Here is a 21,383-nt window from a genome sequence, read left to right as displayed (position 1 = left end):
TTGAAAAAGGCTGTTGAGAAGTGTAACTTCAGAATGAGTGTTAAGGGGGAGCAGTGATGTAAAAAATGTATCATATTGTCAAATACAAAACACACAAAAATTCAAGGATCCTTGATGAATCAAGAAGAACTTCACATTCATATTGGGGCGTACACGTTTCAAGAACTAGGCTTGCTAACAATGTCTCACACACACACACAATCAATGTTTCCTGTATTGGTATTAATCAACCACACACACACAAAGCTAGCATGATGAGAATCTTTTCTATAAATTATTGTGATCATTATCTCTCTCCGTCACACATGCACAACACACACAACATTGTCATGTCAACGTTGTCATGCTAGCTATCTAAAGCTATTGTGATCATCATCTCTCCCTGTCTCTCACATAGAGACAGAGAGAGAACACACACACACATTAACTAAACAGATAGTATCAAAATGTCAAAACGTTAGCTAGCTATAACAGGTAAACGTACCATGTCCATGGAGGATTAGCCAGAGAGCTAATGTTAGCTAACTAAAATGAGCTATCTAGCAAAACGTTCCTTGACGTTTTTCTCCCCAACAAATCGCTGCTTTACACTCTAAAAATAAAATATCCCTGGACTATCCTTTAGGGGTTCTTCATAGTTAAACTGTGGGGGAACCCCTATAAGTTCTTCAAATAACCCTTTTAATGTATCCTCAAAGAACCTTTTGGGGTTCATTTTTTAACTACCCCCCCGTCCCCCCGTCTCCTATTATTAATAATGATAACAATAAACATAACAATAACACAATGTTTTAGTTCTCAGTGTTTATGATTTTAGTAGCAAAGCAGAATAATAAAATCTAAATGAGGTAAACTCCCAGCAGAGCCCCAAGTCCGATGGATATATCCTCTGGCGTGTTGATGTTAATGTGTTGATGTTCTCCGTATCCACAGCCAGAATGAATTTGCAGTGCACTGTGATCAAACAGGTTTCCTGTTATATTCATCAGAGGTGTAGGGAGAGTGAAGTCCCAAAAAATAGTACTTGTACAGATGATTAATATAACATGCACACAACAGAATTCATAGCTTGGTTTTTGTGTTGAATGTGAATGAAAAAAAACTGTTTTGATAATGACATGGGATATTTATTGTAATGGTAAGGGAGGACGATGGTAAATGCAAACTGCATAACATACCAATAGACATAATTTTGTCAAAAGCGAGCTGTTCAGTCATCTGCACGCAGTACAGCCAGCCTTCAACATATATATTATATGTTATAGCATACATATTCTTACCTCTTGATATCCATTGAATTGTGTCCATTTTCTGTTTTAGAAAGATTGGCACACATATGAAAAGACAGATGATATTATCATAAAACAATATAAATTTAGATCATACAAGGGACAAACCTTAAATTGAGATCTTTACATTTTTCAGTGAAGGTAAGTGCCTGCACCGGTTGTCCTTTCAAATCCAAATGTTTCAGTTGGGCAGTTAGGTTCCTGCAAGAACCCCCAACTAAGAAGGTTCCTCGATGAACCCCACCTCCTATGGGGTTCTTCGAAGAACCTTTTAGGAGCCATTTTCAGTGCTAAGAACCCTAAGATTCTTCAAAGAACTTTGAGGATCTTAGAAGAACGCATGTTGAGTGTAATAAAAACCTAAATGGCCTTACTCCTCAAAAAATGTATTGAGACTTATAAGCTGAAGTGGATTCGGCCCGATTACCATTAGCCGGGGCCCAGAGTAATATGATACTGCCAGACTCTGGAAATTCTCAGCCCGCATGAAGCCACTCAAGTCCATTCCGAGCCCCCTGTATCTCAAACGGAATATGCCAGAGCCCAGTGTGTTGACTGGGTACAGCATGCCATGACACCCTAACCCGGCTTGGTGCGCTCTGCCTGCTGTTGTTTACCAAGTGTGCTAAGCTGAATCATGCAAACCCTGTTGAAAAAGACAGTACTCAAATTGTAATCATTGTAATGGTTCTTGTGTCTCATATGCAATGGGTGCATGAACCACAAACACTATGAACATGTTTATATAGATTCGTGTCTATTAATTGAGTAGTATTTAGATAACTGATCAGTAGTTCAATCAGATTTCAACCAAAAAACAGATATCAACCAAAATAAGACGTATTTTTCATGGCGTCAAAAATACATAATGAAAAACATGTCGGGTTATAAGACGTCTCGACCAGAAGTAAAAGACATCTTTATCAGGTCGTATGCCCACTGGGTGAGGGGCAGAGTAGTGTCATGACGCTGGCCTGGAGGTAGGTTTATTGACAGTCATAAATACCTCTCCCCCCCTTTTTTCCTCTCTCTACCCTACTGATGTGACTATTGAAAATCCCTTGGTTAACATAGAGATTCTGTGAACATCAGAAGGTGGGGGGAAATGAACCATATTTTGGTAATCCGACCAGTTCAACATATGAGTTGGTACTTAATGAATATGATGTCAGTTCGGTTGTCATCTGAAACATTCTCATCAATGATAGTATGACATAAATGGTACAGTGGAAAGTCTACACATTATAGTTATCAGATTCACATGGAATTGTTGTGCAATTTAAATGTTTGAATATAAAATTATTGGTGAAAAGATTAAATGTAATTTTAGCTTCCATGAGAGATTTGGGTTTTCATAAGGTTAGGGCTCTGCTCAATCAGTGGCCCGCCCCTGTGAAGACACATGGGTTATAAAACTATGAAAACACACCCTTCTCCCTACACTATATAAGCCCTTGACGAAAATGTAACCTCCTGTTCGGAGGACGACGGTCCATACGTTAAAAAGGACTAACATGTCAACTACAGAACTAAGCCAACCTCAGCGTGAGCTTTGGTTGTGAATGGTATGAACTTTGAACTCTTATTCACTTAAGAAGTGAGACATTCTAGCCGTTGAGTTAGCAACAGCAGCTAAAAACGTGGGCTAGGAAAGGACAGACAGAGTATCCCGCCTACCACCCGAAGACGACACTACAATGTTTCCCGTTTACCACCAGAGACACTCTTCAAAGGACTCTGTTGGGAAACACGGCCTTCCATCTACCACCAACCTATTGAAGCGCAGCTCAGAGTAAATATTTATTGCATTTTCCTTTTCCAAATGGGCGGTAATTTATAATGCATAAGATATTGTATTTACGATAGCACAGCTTCTCCCTTTTTCCTCAGTCTTCCCACTCTTTCAATCAAACCCAACCCATTTTCCTTTGTGTAACCAGCTGTCATATCTGTTCCGTCTGCTAGGGACGTTTTCCTTTATGACATTGTATTTAAGGTATGATTCATTCTGTGTATATGTAATTCTGTGTGATTAGTTTGGTATTTAGTAAATAAATAATTAAACCCACTTTTGTATTGCTGATTCAACTTGTTAGCCAGGGTTCGTGAAGATAACCAAGAATTGACAACTTTCAGATGAGACTGAAATAAGGTGGCGAGTAATATTGACTGCTGTAAAATATTACTAGGTCTTTAAGAGTTTTTTCGGAGGATAACAGCTCGGTGCCCCAACTTTCTAGTTAATTACATTTACATGATTAGCTCAATCAAGTAATATTAATGACAGAGAAAGGATTGTATAGAATAGCATGTCATATCACTTAATCCGGCATAGCCAAAGACACGACGGTAGTAAGTAACTGAACAGATTTTTTTGAACAATATATTTGTGAAACAGGAAAATGTACACATTTACGTCGCATTTAAAACATAATCCATTAATTATATAATATATATATATATATATATTTTTTTTTTCATGTTTTTGGGACCAATCACAAGAGCGGCACCTCTGCTCAGTGGTTGAACTTGACATTTTTGCCAACCTGTGAGATCAAAATCTTGCCAATATAAGTAGGCTAGTAGTCCTAAGGAATATAATAGAATAGCATTCTCTCAACATTTAACATTTAAGTCATTTAGCAGACGCTCTTATCCAGAGCGACTTACAAATTGGTGCGTTCACCTTAAGACATCCAGTGGAACAGCCACTTTACAATAGTGCATCTAAATCTTTTAAGGGGGGTGAGAAGGATTACTTTATCCTATCCTAGGTATTCCTGAAAGAGGTGGGGTTTCAGGTGTCTCCGGAAGGTGGTGATTGACTCCGCTGTCCTGGCGTCGTGAGGGAGTTTGTTCCACCATTGGGGGGCCAGAGCAGCGAACAGTTTTGACTGGGCTGCGCGGGAACTGTACTTCCTCAGTGGTAGGGAGGCGAGCAGGCCAGAGGTGGATGAACGCAGTGCCCTTGTTTGGGTGTAGGGCCTGATCAGAGCCTGGAGGTACTGAGGTGCCGTTCCCCTCACAGCTCCGTAGGCAAGCACCATGGTCTTGTAGCGGATGCGAGCTTCAACTGGAAGCCAGTGGAGAGAGCGGAGGAGCGGGGTGACGTGAGAGAACTTGGGAAGGTTGAACACCAGACGGGCTGCGGCGTTCTGGATGAGTTGTAGGGTTTAATGGCACAGGCAGGGAGCCCAGCCAACAGCGAGTTGCAGTAATCCAGACGGGAGATGACAAGTGCCTGGATTAGGACCTGCGCTGCTTCCTGTGTGAGGCAGGGTCGTACTCTGCGGATGTTGTAGAGCATGAACCTACAAGAACGGGCCACCGCCTTGATGTTAGTTGAGAACGACAGGGTGTTGTCCAGGATCACGCCAAGGTTCTTAGCGCTCTGGGAGGAGGACACAATGGAGTTGTCAACCGTGATGGCGAGATCATGGAACGGGCAGTCCTTCCCGGGAGGAAGAGCAGCTCCGTCTTGCCGAGGTTCAGCTTGAGGTGGTGATCCGTCATCCACACTGATATGTCTGCCAGACATGCAGAGATGCGATTCGCCACCTGGTCATCAGAAGGGGGAAAGGAGAAGATTAATTGTGTGTCGTCTGCATAGCAATGATAGGAGAGACCATGTGAGGTTATGACAGAGCCAAGTGACTTGGTGTATAGCGAGAATAGGAGAGGGCCTAGAACAGAGCCCTGGGGGACGCCAGTGGTGAGAGCGCGTGGTGAGGAGACAGATTCTCGCCACACCACCTGGTAGGAGCGACCTGTCAGGTAGGACGCAATCCAAGCGTGGGCCGCGCCGGAGATGCCCAACTCGGAGAGGGTGGAGAGGAGGATCTGATGGTTCACAGTATCGAAGGCAGCCGATAGGTCTAGAAGGATGAGAGCAGAGAAGAGAGAGTTAGCTTTAGCAGTGCGGAGGGCCTCCGTGATACAGAGAAGAGCAGTCTCAGTTGAATGACTAGTCTTGAAACCTGACTGATTTGGATCAAGAAGGTCATTCTGAGAGAGATAGCGGGAGAGCTGGCCAAGGACGGCACGTTCAAGAGTTTTGGAGAGAAAAGAAAGAAGGGATACTGGTCTGTAGTTGTTGACATCGGAGGGATCGAGTGTAGGTTTTTTCAGAAGGGGTGCAACTCTCGCTCTCTTGAAGACAGAAGGGACGTAGCCAGCGGTCAGGGATGAGTTGATGAGCGAGGTGAGGTAAGGGAGAAGGTCTCCGGAAATGGTCTGGAGAAGAGAGGAGGGAATAGGGTCAAGCGGGCAGGTTGTTGGGCGGCCGGCCGTCACAAGACGCAAGATTTCATCTGGAGAGAGAGGGGAGAAAGAGGTCAGAGCACAGGGTAGGGCAGTGTGAGCAGAACCAGCGGTGTCGTTTGACTTAGCAAACGAGGATCGGATGTCGTCGACCTTCTTTTCAAAATGGTTGACGAAGTCATCTGCAGAGAGGGAGGAGGGGGGGATTCAGGAGGGAGGAGAAGGTGGCAAAGAGCTTCCTAGGGTTAGAGGCAGATGCTTGGACTTTAGAGTGGTAGAAAGTGGCTTTAGCAGCAGAGACAGAAGAGGAAAATGTAGAGAGGAGGGAGTGAAAGGATGCCAGGTCCGCAGGGAGGCGAGTTTTCCTCCATTTCCGCTCGGCTGCCCAAGAAATTATTAGTATGCTACAACATTTAATTTCATGTTCCTTAAGGCCTAGCTAATGTTTTAATGGGCTACTATGATAAAGTAAGACAGTGGAAACAATAGCCTTTTGGCATTTCACAGGTTTATCCTGTCATTAAATTGTTGAAATGACCCATCAAATATAGCCTACAGAGCCTTTGAATAATATGGTTTATTTAGGCTACTCCTGAGAAGTGACAGAACTATTGACAATGTAAAGTCATCAAAATGTAATGACCATCCATGAGAGAGTAGTTTATGTCAAACACTGGACTAGATTCAGCAGTTCACCTCATTCAGATAAGTCTAGAAACTACACTGGACAGGACTAAGATGAAACGGTTATCTAGCTGACAGACGGCTGACAGGGATCTTGACTGAGTTGTCTTCAGCCAGGCTGAGTACTTGCTGGCCATAGTATACACTCCGGGTCTTTTAGGCAATCCGCAGGCATCCCCAAAACTTGTCACGCCAACAATGTAGAATTTTTCCTGATCCTCACTGAAGCACTGGAGTGGACCTCCACTGTCTCCCTTCATGCAGTGAAAACAGAGTATGTTTATGGTATTATCATGGCGAACACAAGTTTATTCAATGGGACCCTATTTTCCATGAGCTCTGGTCAAAAGTAGTGCAGTATAAAGGGAATTGAGTGCCATTTTGGACACAGACATAATGGCCACCTCACCTGACATGTGTCGACCCCCCCGGTCTCAAAGCCAGCACAGATCATGCCATTCTTGATGTAACCGTTGTACCAGTCGATCTGGTTACAAGTATTTCGCTCAAACAGCTCCACCTCAGCTTCTTGCAGTGTGTCCATTGGCTTTCCTAAAGAGATACCAGACACACATTGTTCCAAGATGGCGTAGCAGTAAGACGTGTGTGTTTGTCTTTGTCTTACCCTGCGTTTTATCCCGTGTAAATAGCAATAGTCTTTTTCGTATACATCTTAATCTCACTTTCTATCTACGAACTAAATATACTTTCCTGCAACCCACCTCAACCAATGTGGTACGGATCTGCTATTTTTATTCCTGGACGTGGAACTTCTATCAGGAGCTAGCCAGCTAACTAGCTACTAGTCTTTGTTAGCCACGGCTAGCGGTATTCACTTTTTTCTCGGTCATCAGCCAGCCAGCCAGCCTTAGCTCAGACAACACCTGCCTGTCTGCACAGCGCGATATCAACCCAGAGCATATTTGACTGCTTCTATCTACCACATCACCAGATTCCTGCCGCTCTGGATCATTACACCGGATCATCGCAGCTAGCTAGCTGCAAACAAGTGGCTACTGTTAGCTAATGCCTCTGTCCCGAAGAAAGCACCAGCTAGCCTCAAGCTAGGCCCATATACCAGCTAATTCTAGGGCTACAATACCTCCTTTGCCAATTGGCCTGGACTCTTTGTCGACAAGGAGCCACGCTGATCCATCACGACTGGACAGCCGACGTAATTGTCCGATGTGGTCTCAGCGGGCTATTATGTTACGATGTCGTCGAAGAACCATCTACTAGTCCCAGCCCGCTAGCTTTTATGAACTCTGTGTCCTCTGCTCGCCTAGCGTAGTAGTGGCTACCAAACGACACCCTGACTCACCTATTGTTGCTCTTTTGACCCTATGATCACTCGGCTACACAGCTGATGCCCCCTGGACTGTTTCAATAACACGGTACCTCATTTTGTTTACCTGTCGGCCCCAGCCTCGAACTCAGGTCCTGTAGGTACCAAACTGACCTTTCATCGCCATTTACCCGTTGTCTTAGCTCTCCTGATCAACACCTTTGTTTGCTTTATGCCTCTCTAATGTCAATATGCCTTGTCTACTACTGTCTTGGCTACTTCTTACTGTTTTATTTCACTGTAGAGCCCTCAGCCCCGCTCAAAATGCCTTAGATAGCTCTTTTGTCCAACCCCACACACATGCGGAGACCTCAATTGGCTTAACTGGTGCCTCCAGAGACGAGACCTCTCTCATCGTCACTCAATGCCTAGGTTTACCGCCACTGTACTCGCAACTTACCATACCATTGTCGGTACATTATGCCTTGAATCTATTCTACCACGCCCATAAATCTGCTCCTTTTATTCTCTTTCCCCAACGCACAAGACGACCAGTTCTTATAGCCTTTAGCCGTACCCTTATCCTACTCCTTCACTGTTCCTCTGGTGAAGTAGAGGTTAACCCAGGCCCTGTAGCCCCCAGTACCGCGCCTATTCCCCAGGCACTATCATTTGTTGACTTCTGTAACCGTAAAAGCCTTGGTTTCATGCATGTTAACATCAGAAGCCTCATCCCTAAGTTTGTTTTATTCACTGCTTTAGCATGCTCCATCTACCCTGATGTCCTAGCCGTGTCTGAATCCTGTCTTAGGAAGGCCACCAAAAATTCCATCCCCAACTACAACATTTTCTGCCAAGATAGAACTTCCAAAGGGGGGGAGTTGCAATATACTGCAGAGTTCTGTCATGCTATCCAGGTCTCTGCTCAAACAGTTTGAGCTTCTACTTTTAAAAATCCACCTTTCCAGAAATAACTCTCTCATTGTTGCCACTTGTTATAGAGCCCCCTCAGCCCTCAGGTGTGCCCTGACCACCACATGTGTGCCCTGACCACCACATGTGTGCCCTGAACACCACATGTGAATTAATTGCCCCCCATTTATCTTCAGAGTTTGTACTGTTAGTTGACCTAAACTGGGATATGCTTAACACCCCGGCCTTCCTACAATCTAAGCTAGATGCCCTCAATCTTATAGAAATGATCAAGGACCCTACCAGGTACAACCCTGAATCTGTAAATATAGGTATCCTCATAGATATCCTCCTGACCAACCTGCCCTCTAAATACACCTCTGCTGTCTTCAACCAGGATCTCGGTGATCACTGCCTCATTGCCTGCATCCGTAATGGCTCCGCGGTCAAACGACCACCTCATCACTGTCAAACGCTCCCTAAAACACTTCAGCGAGCAGGCCTTCCTAATCGACCTGGCCCCGGTAATCTGGAAAGATACTGCATTCCATCAGTAGAGGATCCCCGGTTATTCTTCAAAAGTGCTTTCCTCACCATCTTAAATAAGCATGCCCCATTCAAAAAATGTAGAACGAAGAATCGATATAGCCCTTGGTTCACTCCAGACTGCCCTTGACCAGCACAAAAACATCCTCTGGCGTACTGCATTAGCATCGAATAGCCCCCACGATATGCAACTTTTCAGGGAAGTTATGAACAAATAGACACACGCAGTTAGGAAAGCAAAGGCTAGCTTTTTCAAACAGAAATTTGCATCCTGTAGCTCTAACTCCAAAAAATTCTGGGACACTAAAGTCCATGGAGAATAAGAGCACCTCCCAGCTGCCCACTGCACTGAGGCTAGGAAACACTGTCACCACTGATAAATCTACGATAATTTCAATAAGCATTTTTCTACGGCTGGCCATGCTTTCCACCTGGCTATCCCTACCCCGGTCAACAGCTCTGCACCCCCCACAGCAACTTGCCCAAGCCTCCCCCATTTCTCCTTCACCCAAATCTAGATAGCTTATGTTCTGAAAGAGCTGCAAAATCTGGACCCCTATAAATCAGCCGGGCTAGATAATCTGGAATCTTTCTAAAATTACCTGCTGCAATTGTTGCAACCCCTATTGCTAGCAAAGGCAAACCTCTCTTTCGTATCGTCTGAGATCCCTAAAGATTGGAAAGCTGCCGCGTTCATCCCCTTCTTCAAAGGAGGAGACACTCTAGACCCAAACTGTTACAGACCTATATCTATCCTACCCTGCCTTCCTAAGGTCTTCGAAAGCCAAGTCAACAAACAGATCAATCCCACCGTACCTTCTCCGCTAAGCAATCTAGTTTCCGAGCAGGTCATGGGTGCACCTCAGCCACACTCAAGGTCCTAAAAGATATTATAACCGCCATCGATAAAAGACAATACTGTGCAGCTGTCTTCATCGACCTGGCCAAGGCTTTCGACTCTGTCAATCACTGCATTCTTATCGGCAAACTCAACAGCCTTGGTTTCTCAAATGACTGCCTCGCCTGGTTCACCAACTACTTCTCAGACAGAGTTCAGAGTGTCAAATCGGAGGGCCTGTTGTCTGGACCTCTGGCAGTCTCTATGGGGGTGCCACAGGGTTCAATTTCTTGGGCCGACTCTTTTTTCTGTATACATCATTGATGTCGCTCTTGCTGCTGGTGATTCTCGGATCCACCTCTACGCAGACGACACCATTCTGTATAATTCTGGCCCTTCTTTGGACACTGTGCTAACAGACCTCCAGACGAACTTCAAAGCCATACAATACTCCTTCAGTGGCCTCCAACTGCAAGTAAAACTAAATGCATGCTCTTCAACCAATCGCTGCCCGCACCCGCTCGCCCGTCTAGCATCACTACTCTGGACCTTTTCTGACTTAGAATATGTGGACAACTACAAATACCTAGGTGTCTGGTTAAACTGTAAACTCTCCTTCCAGACTCACACTAAGCATGTCCAGTCCAAAATTAAATCTAGAATCAGTTTCCTATTTCGCAACAAGCATTCCTTTTGCCACTATGGCCAATTTATTGCTGTACCTCCCTATTCTTACTACATTTGCACACACTGTATATAGATTTTTCTATTGTGTTATTGACTGTACGTTTGTTTATCCCATGTGTAACTCTGTGTTGTTTGTGTCGTACTGCTTTGCTTTATCTTGGCCAGGTCGCAATTGTACTGTAATTGAGAACTTGTTCTCAACTGGCCTACCTGGTTAAATAAAGGTGAAATAAAAATAAATTTAAAAACATGCTGTATTCATCTACTGCTAAATTCAACATTCAGCACTGTTATACCCTCATAGCCTGGTCCCAGAAATGTTTGTGCAATCACAATGGCACAAACAAACTGGTACCCAGGCTAAGGCTCTCAACACCTAAACTTCTCTTCATTCAGGGGTGCTGCACTGTGGCTGAACCTGTTGTCCTCTCAAATGGATGTGTTTGTGTTATTCGGGGGGTTGAGAGCAGAGCAGGAGGCCAGTTTCCGATGTTAGAGTTTGATTAATAACGGTTGTATTGTATCATATTGTGTTGTCATTTCCTAATCGATCCCACACAAACCTTTGAAAGAAGTGCTGCCCCAACCACTGATGAAACACTGGTTGAGGTTTAAGTTGAACTCCTCCATCTCGTCTTCCACTGTACAGACAGGCTGGACAAAGTCTGTGTAATCCAGTGGAGAGCTGAGACGCAGAAGAGCTATGTCGTTGGAGTAGCTGGGGTGGTGGAACTTCTCATGGGCTCTGACCTCTACAACATAGCGGCGCTGGGAGTACTGCCCTGGTTCTGTTAGCACGTTGAGTCCTGCCACCACGCGCAGACTGGACCTCCTATGGGGTCTGGACACAGCAAAAGTAGTTGGGGGGTTAAACAACAGAAATTATTATTTTGAGCAGAAGAGTATCAGCAGCTTTTTCCATCGTTTACTGACTAGAAGGAAAAATGCAATATTGAAGGATGCGAAAGTATGTATCTGTCACTGCAATGTAATTTCTAAGTTAAATAATTTTGTCTTATTAAGCCTATAAGCAATTGAAGAAAATATTTTTTATCAGTGACACTTTCAATTATGTATCTCAAGTGATTCTACCTGTTTGGCTTTATCTTTTTGCATGTATGATTAGGCATGGTGATGGCTGGGTATGTATGATTAGGCATGGTGATGGCTGGGTATGTATGATTAGGCATGGTGATGGCTGGGTATGTATGATTAGGCATGGTGATGGCTGGGTATGTATGATTAGGCATGGTGATGGCTGGGTATGTATGATTAGGCATGGTGATGGCTGGGTATGTATGATTAGGCATGGTGATGGCTGGGTATGTATGATTAGGCATGGTGATGGCTGGGTATGTGTGATTAGGCATGGTGATGGCTGGGTATGTATGATTAGGCATGGTGATGGCTGGGTATGTGTGATTAGGCATGGTGATGGCTGGGTATGTATGATTAGGCATGGTGATGGCTGGGTATGTATGATTAGGCATGGTGATGGCTGGGTATGTATGATTAGGCATGGTGATGGCTGGGTATGTATGATTAGGCATGGTGATGGCTGGGTATGTATGATTAGGCATGGTGATGGCTGGGTATGTATGATTAGGCATGGTGATGGCTGGGTATGTATGATTAGGCATGGTGATGGCTGGGTATGTATGATTAGGCATGGTGATGGCTGGGTATGTATGATTAGGCATGGTGATGGCTGGGTATGTATGATTAGGCATGGTGATGGCTGGGTATGTATGATTAGGCATGGTGATGGCTGGGTATGTATGATTAGGCATGGTGATGGCTGGGTATGTATGATTAGGCATGGTGATGGCTGGGTATGTATGATTAGGCATGGTGATGGCTGGGTATGTATGATTAGGCATGGTGATGGCTGGGTATGTATGATTAGGCATGGTGATGGCTGGGTATGTATGATTAGGCATGGTGATGGCTGGGTATGTAGGATTAGGCATGGTGATGGCTGGGTATGTAAGATTAGGCATGGTGATGGCTGGGTATGTATGATTAGGCATGGTGATGGCTGGGTATGTATGATTAGGCATGGTGATGGCTGGGTATGTATGATTAGGCATGGTGATGGCTGGGTATGTGTGATTAGGCATGGTGATGGCTGGGTATGTGTGATTAGGCATGGTGATTGCTGGGTATGTGTGATTAGGCATGGTGATGGCTGGGTATGTATGATTAGGCATGGTGATGGCTGGGTATGTATGATTAGGCATGGTGATGGCTGGGTATGTATGATTAGGCATGGTGATGGCTGGGTATGTATGATTAGGCATGGTGATGGCTGGGTATGTATGATTAGGCATGGTGATGGCTGGGTATGTATGATTAGGCATGGTGATGGCTGGGTATGTATGATTAGGCATGGTGATGGCTGGGTATGTAGGATTAGGCATGGTGATGGCTGGGTATGTAAGATTAGGCATGGTGATGGCTGGATATGTATGATTAGGCATGGTGATGGCTGGGTATGTATGATTAGGCATGGTGATGGCTGGGTATGTATGATTAGGCATGGTGATGGCTGGGTATGTATGATTAGGCATGGTGATGGCTGGGTATGTATGATTAGGCATGGTGATGGCGGGGTATGTATGATTAGGCATGGTGATGGCTGGGTATGTATGATTAGGCATGGTGATGGCTGGGTAGCCTATGTAGATTTAATATAGGCTATTCATGTGATTTATTTCTTGGTTATATAGATGACTCACGGAACGATAGTGAAGCAGTGTGCAGCGGTGAGCACCCAGAGGCTGTTGAGGATGGTCCCACCACAGAGGTGCCAGGACCTCACCTGCACGCTGACCTGCCAAGGCCATGCACCCAAAGGTGCATTGCGCCCTCCAACAACACGTGACCCTCCTGGAGCGTCTGCCAATGGCCGCTGTCCGCATGCTGTCATCACCATCGCAGAATAATGAAAATGTAGAATGTAAATTTAAGTTTCAGTTGAAAGTTATGCAGGTCAAGCATGCGCACTAATGATCACATATGAAACTGATTATCACGGTAGGCCGAGTATGGCAAAAGTAAACACCCTTTACTCTGCTTATCATAATGGATGTAAGGTCAATATCAAAGTAAACATATACTGATTAAAACACCTGGTTTTCTGATTAAAACACCTGGTTTCGAATTATTAGGACATGTGAACGACTTAATCGGCGTTCCAGCGATATATTTAATCTGCGCATGTGCCAGCCCGTAGCACAAGCCTCCCTCAATAGGCTGGAATCAGCTTTCGCGTCATCGCTTATTGGCTACATTTAGCGCGCCCGTTGCGCACAATTCTTTTCATGATATATCTGGTATTGATCTAGGACTTACTTCCTTGTGCTGAAACTTCAGATAACAATACACTTATGGACAGGGCACATTGTAAAAAGATTCCAAATGTCCTAAAGTCCATCTTTATGTGAGGAACATATAGGTGGACTAAACTGGCAGGTGGATTGGTGGATCTCCAAACATTGATTGATTCATTCATGTATTGTTCCAAAGCAAAGAGGTGTCGGCTTTGTGACGTAATAAAAAGTTTGGTCACCTTTTTTTACTGTAGGCTGTGTGTGAGGTCACTTATCAATAACTAGGGACTGGGATAATGTTGATACCGGCTATCATAGGCTACAATATAATTTCAGATTTTGCATATAATTATTTGCAACGAATTTTAGGCCCAATTTACGCAGTGTCTCATGCCATCAATGTAGCCCACATCAGTAGCCTAATGATCACTTACAGACAGTAAAACATTATTGTATGCCAACAACTCATTAGGCTACATTGGCCACGATGTAGGTCTACAGTAGCCTAAACGGCATATCATAAATCTTACAAGACTGGAAAAAGTGGTCCACAATGGTCAGCTGATATGGCCCATTCAGTTGCTGTGCCTGTGCTGAACGCCCTACAGGCTAGTATTTTTAACTATTTCACCTCTTGTCGAGGTATTTGAACAAAAGTTAGATAACAATTCACCTCTTTATTGTGTTAACATGTACAGTAGGCCTGTTTTGACGCACAAATGAATGGTGGTGGTGGTCACTGATTTCTTCAGTAAAATGCATTTGCCGACACTCCCCTATATTTCTGCTGAGTGTCATCAATTATGCAGCCAGAGTAGCTGCAAGCACTGAGGCAGCAGCAACAATATGGCGACAATCCCAGTTTCTCCCGAATCTTTTCGACATCTGCAGTAGAGCAACGCCTTTCTGGGTTCCTTGTAAATGCTTATAAAGTAGGTCAATTCTTAGCTTTTTCTAAAATGGTTGCATGTTTTGATGAATTGGTTGGTTCTATAGTCTGTCAATAACCTGATAGAAATGTCGCAGAGCTGCTCTCTGACCAGCATCTTCTTATTTTGCTTGAATTGGCTGGCTGCCTTAGCCTCAACCTGATTCCCGTTATATTTAAGCTTAATAGATATATTGCTAATATCCTTCACTGAGCTAGCCATAATATTGTTCAGACAAGTAGGAAAAATTATAAGGAGAAGAGGATGGCCACAATTTTGACAGCTTCAAAAACTCAACGATTTTTTTTTTTAAATTATGATTATCAAACAACAATATATGATTTTGTGCTTAAATTTGATTGAATTTCGTGGTAGTTATGACACGCTGCAAATATTGTCCAAACGAATGTATGGTAATGGGCGTCAGTAGCCTGACGAGATCATTCTCTCCCCCACCTTCCCCCCAAAATGCTCATCCATCTAATCGAGCCTATTCTAACATGTTGGGGTGTTTTCTGTGGTGCCAGAAGAGCATTTGAAACTATGCTGCTATCCTCCACGAGTCTTTTTCATCAACCTTTCATCTCAAAATTGATCATCAAAGCAAGAACCTTACAACCATTGTAATTTCGTTGCATACACATAGCCTGGTATCGATCAGGTGGATCAGGTGGTCGACATGGCTTTACGGGTGTGGTAGCCTACACATCTCCTTCCTTCAATTGGAGCCGAGTTTCCTGAGTCTACCATGTTGATGGCGATAAGGTAGGACTATGTATTCGAGATGGGACATTTTGCACGGTGGGAAAATATAACAGCCTAAAAGCCTAATACAGAAACCACCCACTGCAGCATTTCGTTGTGTTTCTTAGGCTGTGATGCGCCGCACTTTTGGGTAGGCTGGTGCTAAACACGTACATTGCAATATCTGTGCACGATGGTTAATTTGTCGTATTATGTACAGTAAGTCTACAAACCGACGTTGTGATAAGATTGGCAACGGTAGAATGATCGATATAAAAACACATGTTTTGTTCTACATCAAAACATTCAGTGGTACTCGATTGCCGGTGTTACGGGTATTACTCCTCCAGTGAAAATCAGATTAGATAACAACGATACACTGAACTAGTGTGCACGTCTTTGGCAGGGAGATTGTTTTCATTGAGTTTGTAGTAAACAATAGTAGCCTGAAATTGATAGGGCCATCGACTGCCAGGAATATGGCAGGTTCTGGTGCAACACACTGAGATCTGCATGCTTCATTACAGAATATAGATTGCCATTTGCCATCATACCATGCCGCCGAATGTGTATCCCATGCTATATTTGGAAAATGTTTGTCATTATGTGAAGTAAGGACATTTGTAGTAGCCTAAGGCCATTTGGCCACGGGTGAGACATCGTCGTTAACAGTAAGAGCTGCATGGTTACATAAAACTGGGCCGGTGCACCGCCACCCGATGAAAGACAATTACAGAAAATGTGTTCATTTCGTATTATGTCCCACTGTGTCCAAGCAAGAATATAATATGAGGGATGGTTGCTATAGAAGTTATGCTGATGCATAGGCTAGCCTAATCTTACATTAGCCAGTGTGGTAACATTTACGTAGGTAAGTAAACGCCGTAGCCTAAAACAACATGTGCATTTTGATATTGCTTGTGTTTGTTTAATCAACGGAACATATAACATATTCCATTATCGGATTATACGACACCTGCAGCCCCATATCTCTGTTAGTATTAATGTAGCCTATGACTTTAGACTCATGGCCTGGATCCTAAAATCAATTTCTGCCCAAATAGCTTGTCCTGTTATCATTAACGCCCCAATACAATACTTTTTCGGAGTAAAGCAATCAATAGAAAAATAGTGTGCATGTTGATTTTGCATTCCAAAGGATTTTTTTTTTACAAGATATTTGAGCCACTACTTTCGCTTGCCTCTCGATCTTGTGGTGCTGAAATGGACAGCGCCCATGAGCAGCGCGAGACGAGGGAGTGAAAACTTCATTCCAATCCCTTTCCCCTTCTTTCTCTTATCTCTGATTTTAGGCTGCAATATTGTTGCTATTCTAACCTGTTAGAAGTGTTTCGGGCTGTAAGGTTGGTTACGTTGTCAATCCCTGTATTTAGTTATATTGTGTCAATGCAAACAACACAGTTATACAACAAGCTCTACAGTGAACGAGCATGCAGTGTGAGGACAAAACACTGACATTTACGTTTTTATCGTTGGTTGAATTTAATATTTAATTTTAAATCGTCAGATTTATACAACGTTATTCATTGCAATATGTTAGCGGGACGTTTCGATATTTGCAGGTTTATACATGATAAATGATAGGCCCATTTTGGATGTAGGGCTCATCCTCCCTGACCGTCTTGGTTCAGAGGTTAGATGAACCCTCTACAGAATATGTAGGCCATAGAATGCATCATTTGTAGTTTGTGTGAATTGTCCTTATACGAGTATACCAGACCTGTACTCTGGACAGCTTGATGACATGAGCTTGAGAGTCACAAAAAAACGCTAAGAATATTGACTTCAAATATTGATGACGGGGCAGTTTTGTGTGTGTGTGTGTGTGTGTGTGTGTGTGTGTGTGTGTATGTGTATGGAACCCAATAGGGTTCTACCCGGAACCAAGAAGGGTTTTTCTAAGAGTGTGATGGTAATGATAATATCTTTTCAGCATTCATTTTTGTTACAGTAAGAGCAGCACCTCGCCGCTTTCTAAAGATCTAACTTAACTGAATATACAGTACCAGTCAAAAGTTTGGACACACCTACTCATTCCAGGCTTTTTCTTCATTGTTTATATTCTCTACATTGTAGAATAATAGTGAAGATCTCAAAACTATGAAATAACCCATATGGAATCATGTAATAACCAAAATAGTGTTAAACAAATGAAAATATATATTTTTGACTTTAGATTCTTCAAAGTAGCCACCCTATGCCTTGATGATAGATTTGCACACTCTTGGCATTCTCTCAACCAGTTTCACCTGGAGGGCTTTTCCAACAGTCTTGAAGGAGTTCCCACATGCTGAGCACTTGTTGGCTGCTTTTCCTTCACTCTTCGGTCCAACTCATCCCAAACCATCTCAATTGGGTTGAGGTTGGGTGATTGTGGAGGCCAGGCCATCTGATGCGGCACGCCATCACTCCCCTTCTTGGTCAAATAGCTCTTACACAGCCTGGAGGTGTGTTGGGTCATTGTCCTGTTGAAAAACAAATTATAGTCCCACTAAGCGCAAACCAGATGGAACAGCTTATTGCTGCAGAGTGCTGTGGTAGCCATGCTGGTTAAGTGTGCTTTGAATTCTAAATAAATCACTGAGAGTGTAACCAGCAAAGCACCATCACACCTCCTCCTCCATGCTTCACGGTGGAAACCACACATGCGAAGATCATCCGTTCACCTACTCTGCTTCTCACAAAGACACAGCAGTTGGAACCAAACATCGGACAGATTTCCACAGGTCTAATGTATATTGCTCGTGTTTCTTGTCCCAAACAAGTCTCTTCTTATTATTGGTGTCCTTTAGTACTTTAGTAGTGGTTTCTTTGCAGCAATTTGACCATGAAGGCCTGATTCACACAGTCTCCTCTGAACAGTTGATGTTGAGATGTGTCTGTTACTTTAATGCTGTGAAGCATTTATTTGGGCTGCAATTTCTGAGGCTGGTATCTAATGAACATATCCTCTGCAGCAGAGGAAACTCTGGGTCTTCCATTCCTTTGGCGGGCCTCATGAGAGCCAGTTTCATCATAGCGCTTGATGGTTTTTGCGACTGCACTTGAAGAACGTTTAAATTTCTTTAAATTGTACGGATTGGCTGACCTTCCTGCCTTAAACCTATTAAGGATCCACCCCTTTTTTCCCAATTTTTACCTAAAATGACTTACCCAAATCTAACTTCCTGTAGCTCAGGACCGGAAGCAAGGATATGCATGTTTTTGATACCATTTGAAAGGAAACACTTTGACGTTTGTGGAGATGTTACATTCATGTAGGAGAATATAACACATTAGATCATGTAAAAGATAATACAAAGAAAAAACCAACCGTTTATTTAATTGTTTTTGTACCATCATTTTTGAAATGCAAGAGTAAGGCCATAATATATTATTCCAGCCCTGGTGCAATTTAGATTTTGGCATTTAGATTTTGGCAATGCATGTGCATTTCTGTTAAAAAAATTATATCAAGACTGTCACGTTCTGACCTTTATTTCCTTTGTTTTGTATTTATTTAGTATGGTCAGGGCGTGAGTTGGGTGGGCAGTCTATGTTTGTTTTTCTAGGTTTTGGGTATTTCTATGTTTCGGCCTAGTATGGTTCGCAATCAGAGGCAGGTGTCATTAGTTGTCTCTGATTGAGAATCATACTTAGGTAGCCTGGGTTTCACTGTGTGTTTGTGGGTGATTGTTCCTGTCTTTGTGTTTTGCACCAGATAGGGCTGTTTTTGGTTTTGTAGTGTTCCTGTTTATCTTTTTTTATTAAACATGAATCAATATAACCACGCTGCGTTTTGGTCCGCCTCTACTTCACCACAGGAATACCGTTACAAAGACTGCCCAAATGTGCCTAATTGGTGTATTAATAACTTTTCAAGTTCATAACTGTGCACTCTCCTCAGACAATAGCATAGTATTCTTTCACTGTAATAGCTACTGTAAATTGGACAGTGCAGTTAGATTAACAAGAATTGAAGCTTTCTGCCAATATTAGATATGTCTATGTCCTGGGAAAATGTCTTGTTACTTACAACGAGAGTAGTGATGGACTGTTGTTTCTCTTTGCTTATTTGAGATGGTTGTGCCATAATATGGACTTGGTCTTTCACCAAATATGTCTTATCTTCTGTATACCACCCCTACTTTGGCACAACACAAGGTAGGGGTGGTATATTGTCCATAGGGTGTGTTCATTGTCTATAGTTTATTCCTGCCCATACCATAATCCCATCGCCACCATGGGGCACACTGTTCACAATATTGACATCAGCAAACCACTCACCCACACATCACCATGCAGGCTGTCTGCCATCTGCCTGGTACAGTTGAAACCAGGATTCATCCATGAAGAGCACCCTTCTCCAGCGTGCCAGTGGCCATTGAAGGTGAGCATTTGCCCACTGAATCCGGTTACGACGCCGAACTGCAGTCAGATCAAGACCCTGGTGAGGACAGCGAGCACGCAGAAGAGCTTTCCTGAGACGGTTTCTGACAGTTTGTGCAGAAATTCTTCTTTGTACAATCCCACAGTGTCAACAGCTGTCTGGGTGTCTGGTCTCAGATGATCCCCCAGGTGAAGAAGCAGGATGTGGAGATTCTGGGCTGGCGTGGTTACACGTGGTCTGCGGTTGTGAGGCCAATTGGACATTCTGACAAATTTTCGAAAATATTTAGATTTAAATCATTTATTAGATACTCCTATTCTGAGCGACTTACAGTAGAGAGTGCATACATTTTCATATTTTTCCGTACTGATCCCCCGTGGGAATCGAACCCCCTGACGTTGCAATCGTAATGCTCTACCAACTGAGCAACAAAGAACTAAAACAACGTTGGAGACAGCTTATGGTAGAGATATTAACATTAAATTATCTGGCAACAGTCAGCATGCCAATTGTACGCTCCCTCAAAACTTGAGAAATCTGTGGCGTTGTGTTGTGTGACAAACTGCCTTTTATTGTCCCCGGGCACAAGGTGCACCTGTGCAATTATTTTACTGTTTAATGAGCTACTTGATATGCCACACCTGTCAGGTGGATGGATTATCTTGGTGAAGGATACATGCTCACTAACAGGGATGTAAACAAATTTGTGCACAAAAGTTGAGAGAAATAAGCTTTGTGTGCCTATGGGACATTTCTGGGATCTTTTATTTCAGCTCATGAAACATGGGACCAACACTTTACATGTTGCGTTTATATTCTTTGTTCAGTATATATATTTAATTGAATGTCCTTTTCTATAACTGTTCTGTGCTTTGTCTGTTCTGTACTACGTTATATGTGGACCCCAGGAAGAGTAGCTTCTGCATGTGCAGTAGCTAATGAGGATCCTAATAAACAAAACTAAATAAACTAACATCCCAGGCCTGAATCAACCACACATTTTATGCAAGTTACGGCATCAGTATCTTCAATTGATAGAGAGCACAACTAATTGTCACGAGAATTTTCAATCCCAGTGATAATAACTGACAATCAATAGCTCTGACTAATCCCCAAGATCTGTAAGACCATGGGTTTAATAATAGTCAAAGACTCAGCTTATGCAAAAAGATAGTACAGTTTATTCAGAGAACGTTCTGAAGTCCATTATACAAAGACATCAATTTTATAGCTGCACACATACTTCCACACAAACAGTAGATATCCTACGCACATACATACACACGAACAGTAGGTGAGTTGTATCCACTGTTTATCACTACCAAGCAGGCAGTTCCATTCCCCTGAGATTAGAGAAACGTTGAGAAGAACTCCCTATGCTATTATATGTTCCTCAGAGGCCTAGCCAGGTCGGTCCAAACACAGTTTTAATTGTTCTTTGGGTATTTTCCTAGGCACCCACATCCAAGTTCAAATCCTAAGCTACG

At 43.2% G+C, this 21,383-nt stretch overlaps 1 protein-coding gene across 1 annotated transcript; it reads right to left on the bottom strand.

The window, feature by feature from the left end:
* Nucleotides 1–6,250: 6,250 nt before the first annotated feature.
* Nucleotides 6,251–13,436, bottom strand: LOC115118612 (acrosin-like). The gene is made up of 4 exons (XM_029647290.2): nucleotides 13,240–13,436; nucleotides 11,065–11,342; nucleotides 6,643–6,785; nucleotides 6,251–6,487 (listed from the first exon to the last, which is right to left on the bottom strand). The coding sequence occupies exons 1-4, from the start codon at nucleotides 13,434–13,436 to the stop codon at nucleotides 6,251–6,253; spliced, it is 855 nt and encodes a 284-aa protein (XP_029503150.2).
* Nucleotides 13,437–21,383: the final 7,947 nt, after the last annotated feature.

The sequence above is a fragment of the Oncorhynchus nerka genome, linkage group LG7 (assembly GCF_034236695.1).
Source record: "Oncorhynchus nerka isolate Pitt River linkage group LG7, Oner_Uvic_2.0, whole genome shotgun sequence".
In the NCBI taxonomy this organism is placed as follows: domain Eukaryota; kingdom Metazoa; phylum Chordata; class Actinopteri; order Salmoniformes; family Salmonidae; genus Oncorhynchus; species Oncorhynchus nerka.
This window is presented reverse-complemented; position numbering and strand designations above follow the sequence as displayed.

Coding starts and splice junctions, on each gene's coding strand:
- LOC115118612 (XM_029647290.2), bottom strand. CDS start 13,436: ATGGTGATGACAGCATGCGGACAGCGGCCATTGGCAGACGCTCCAGGA. Junction 6,786..11,064: donor GGGCAGCACTTCTTTCAAAG/GTTTGTGTGGGA, acceptor GTATCTCTTTAG/GAAAGCCAATGGACACACTG. Junction 6,488..6,642: donor GGGGGGTCGACACATGTCAG/GTGAGGTGGCCA, acceptor CACTGCATGAAG/GGAGACAGTGGAGGTCCACT.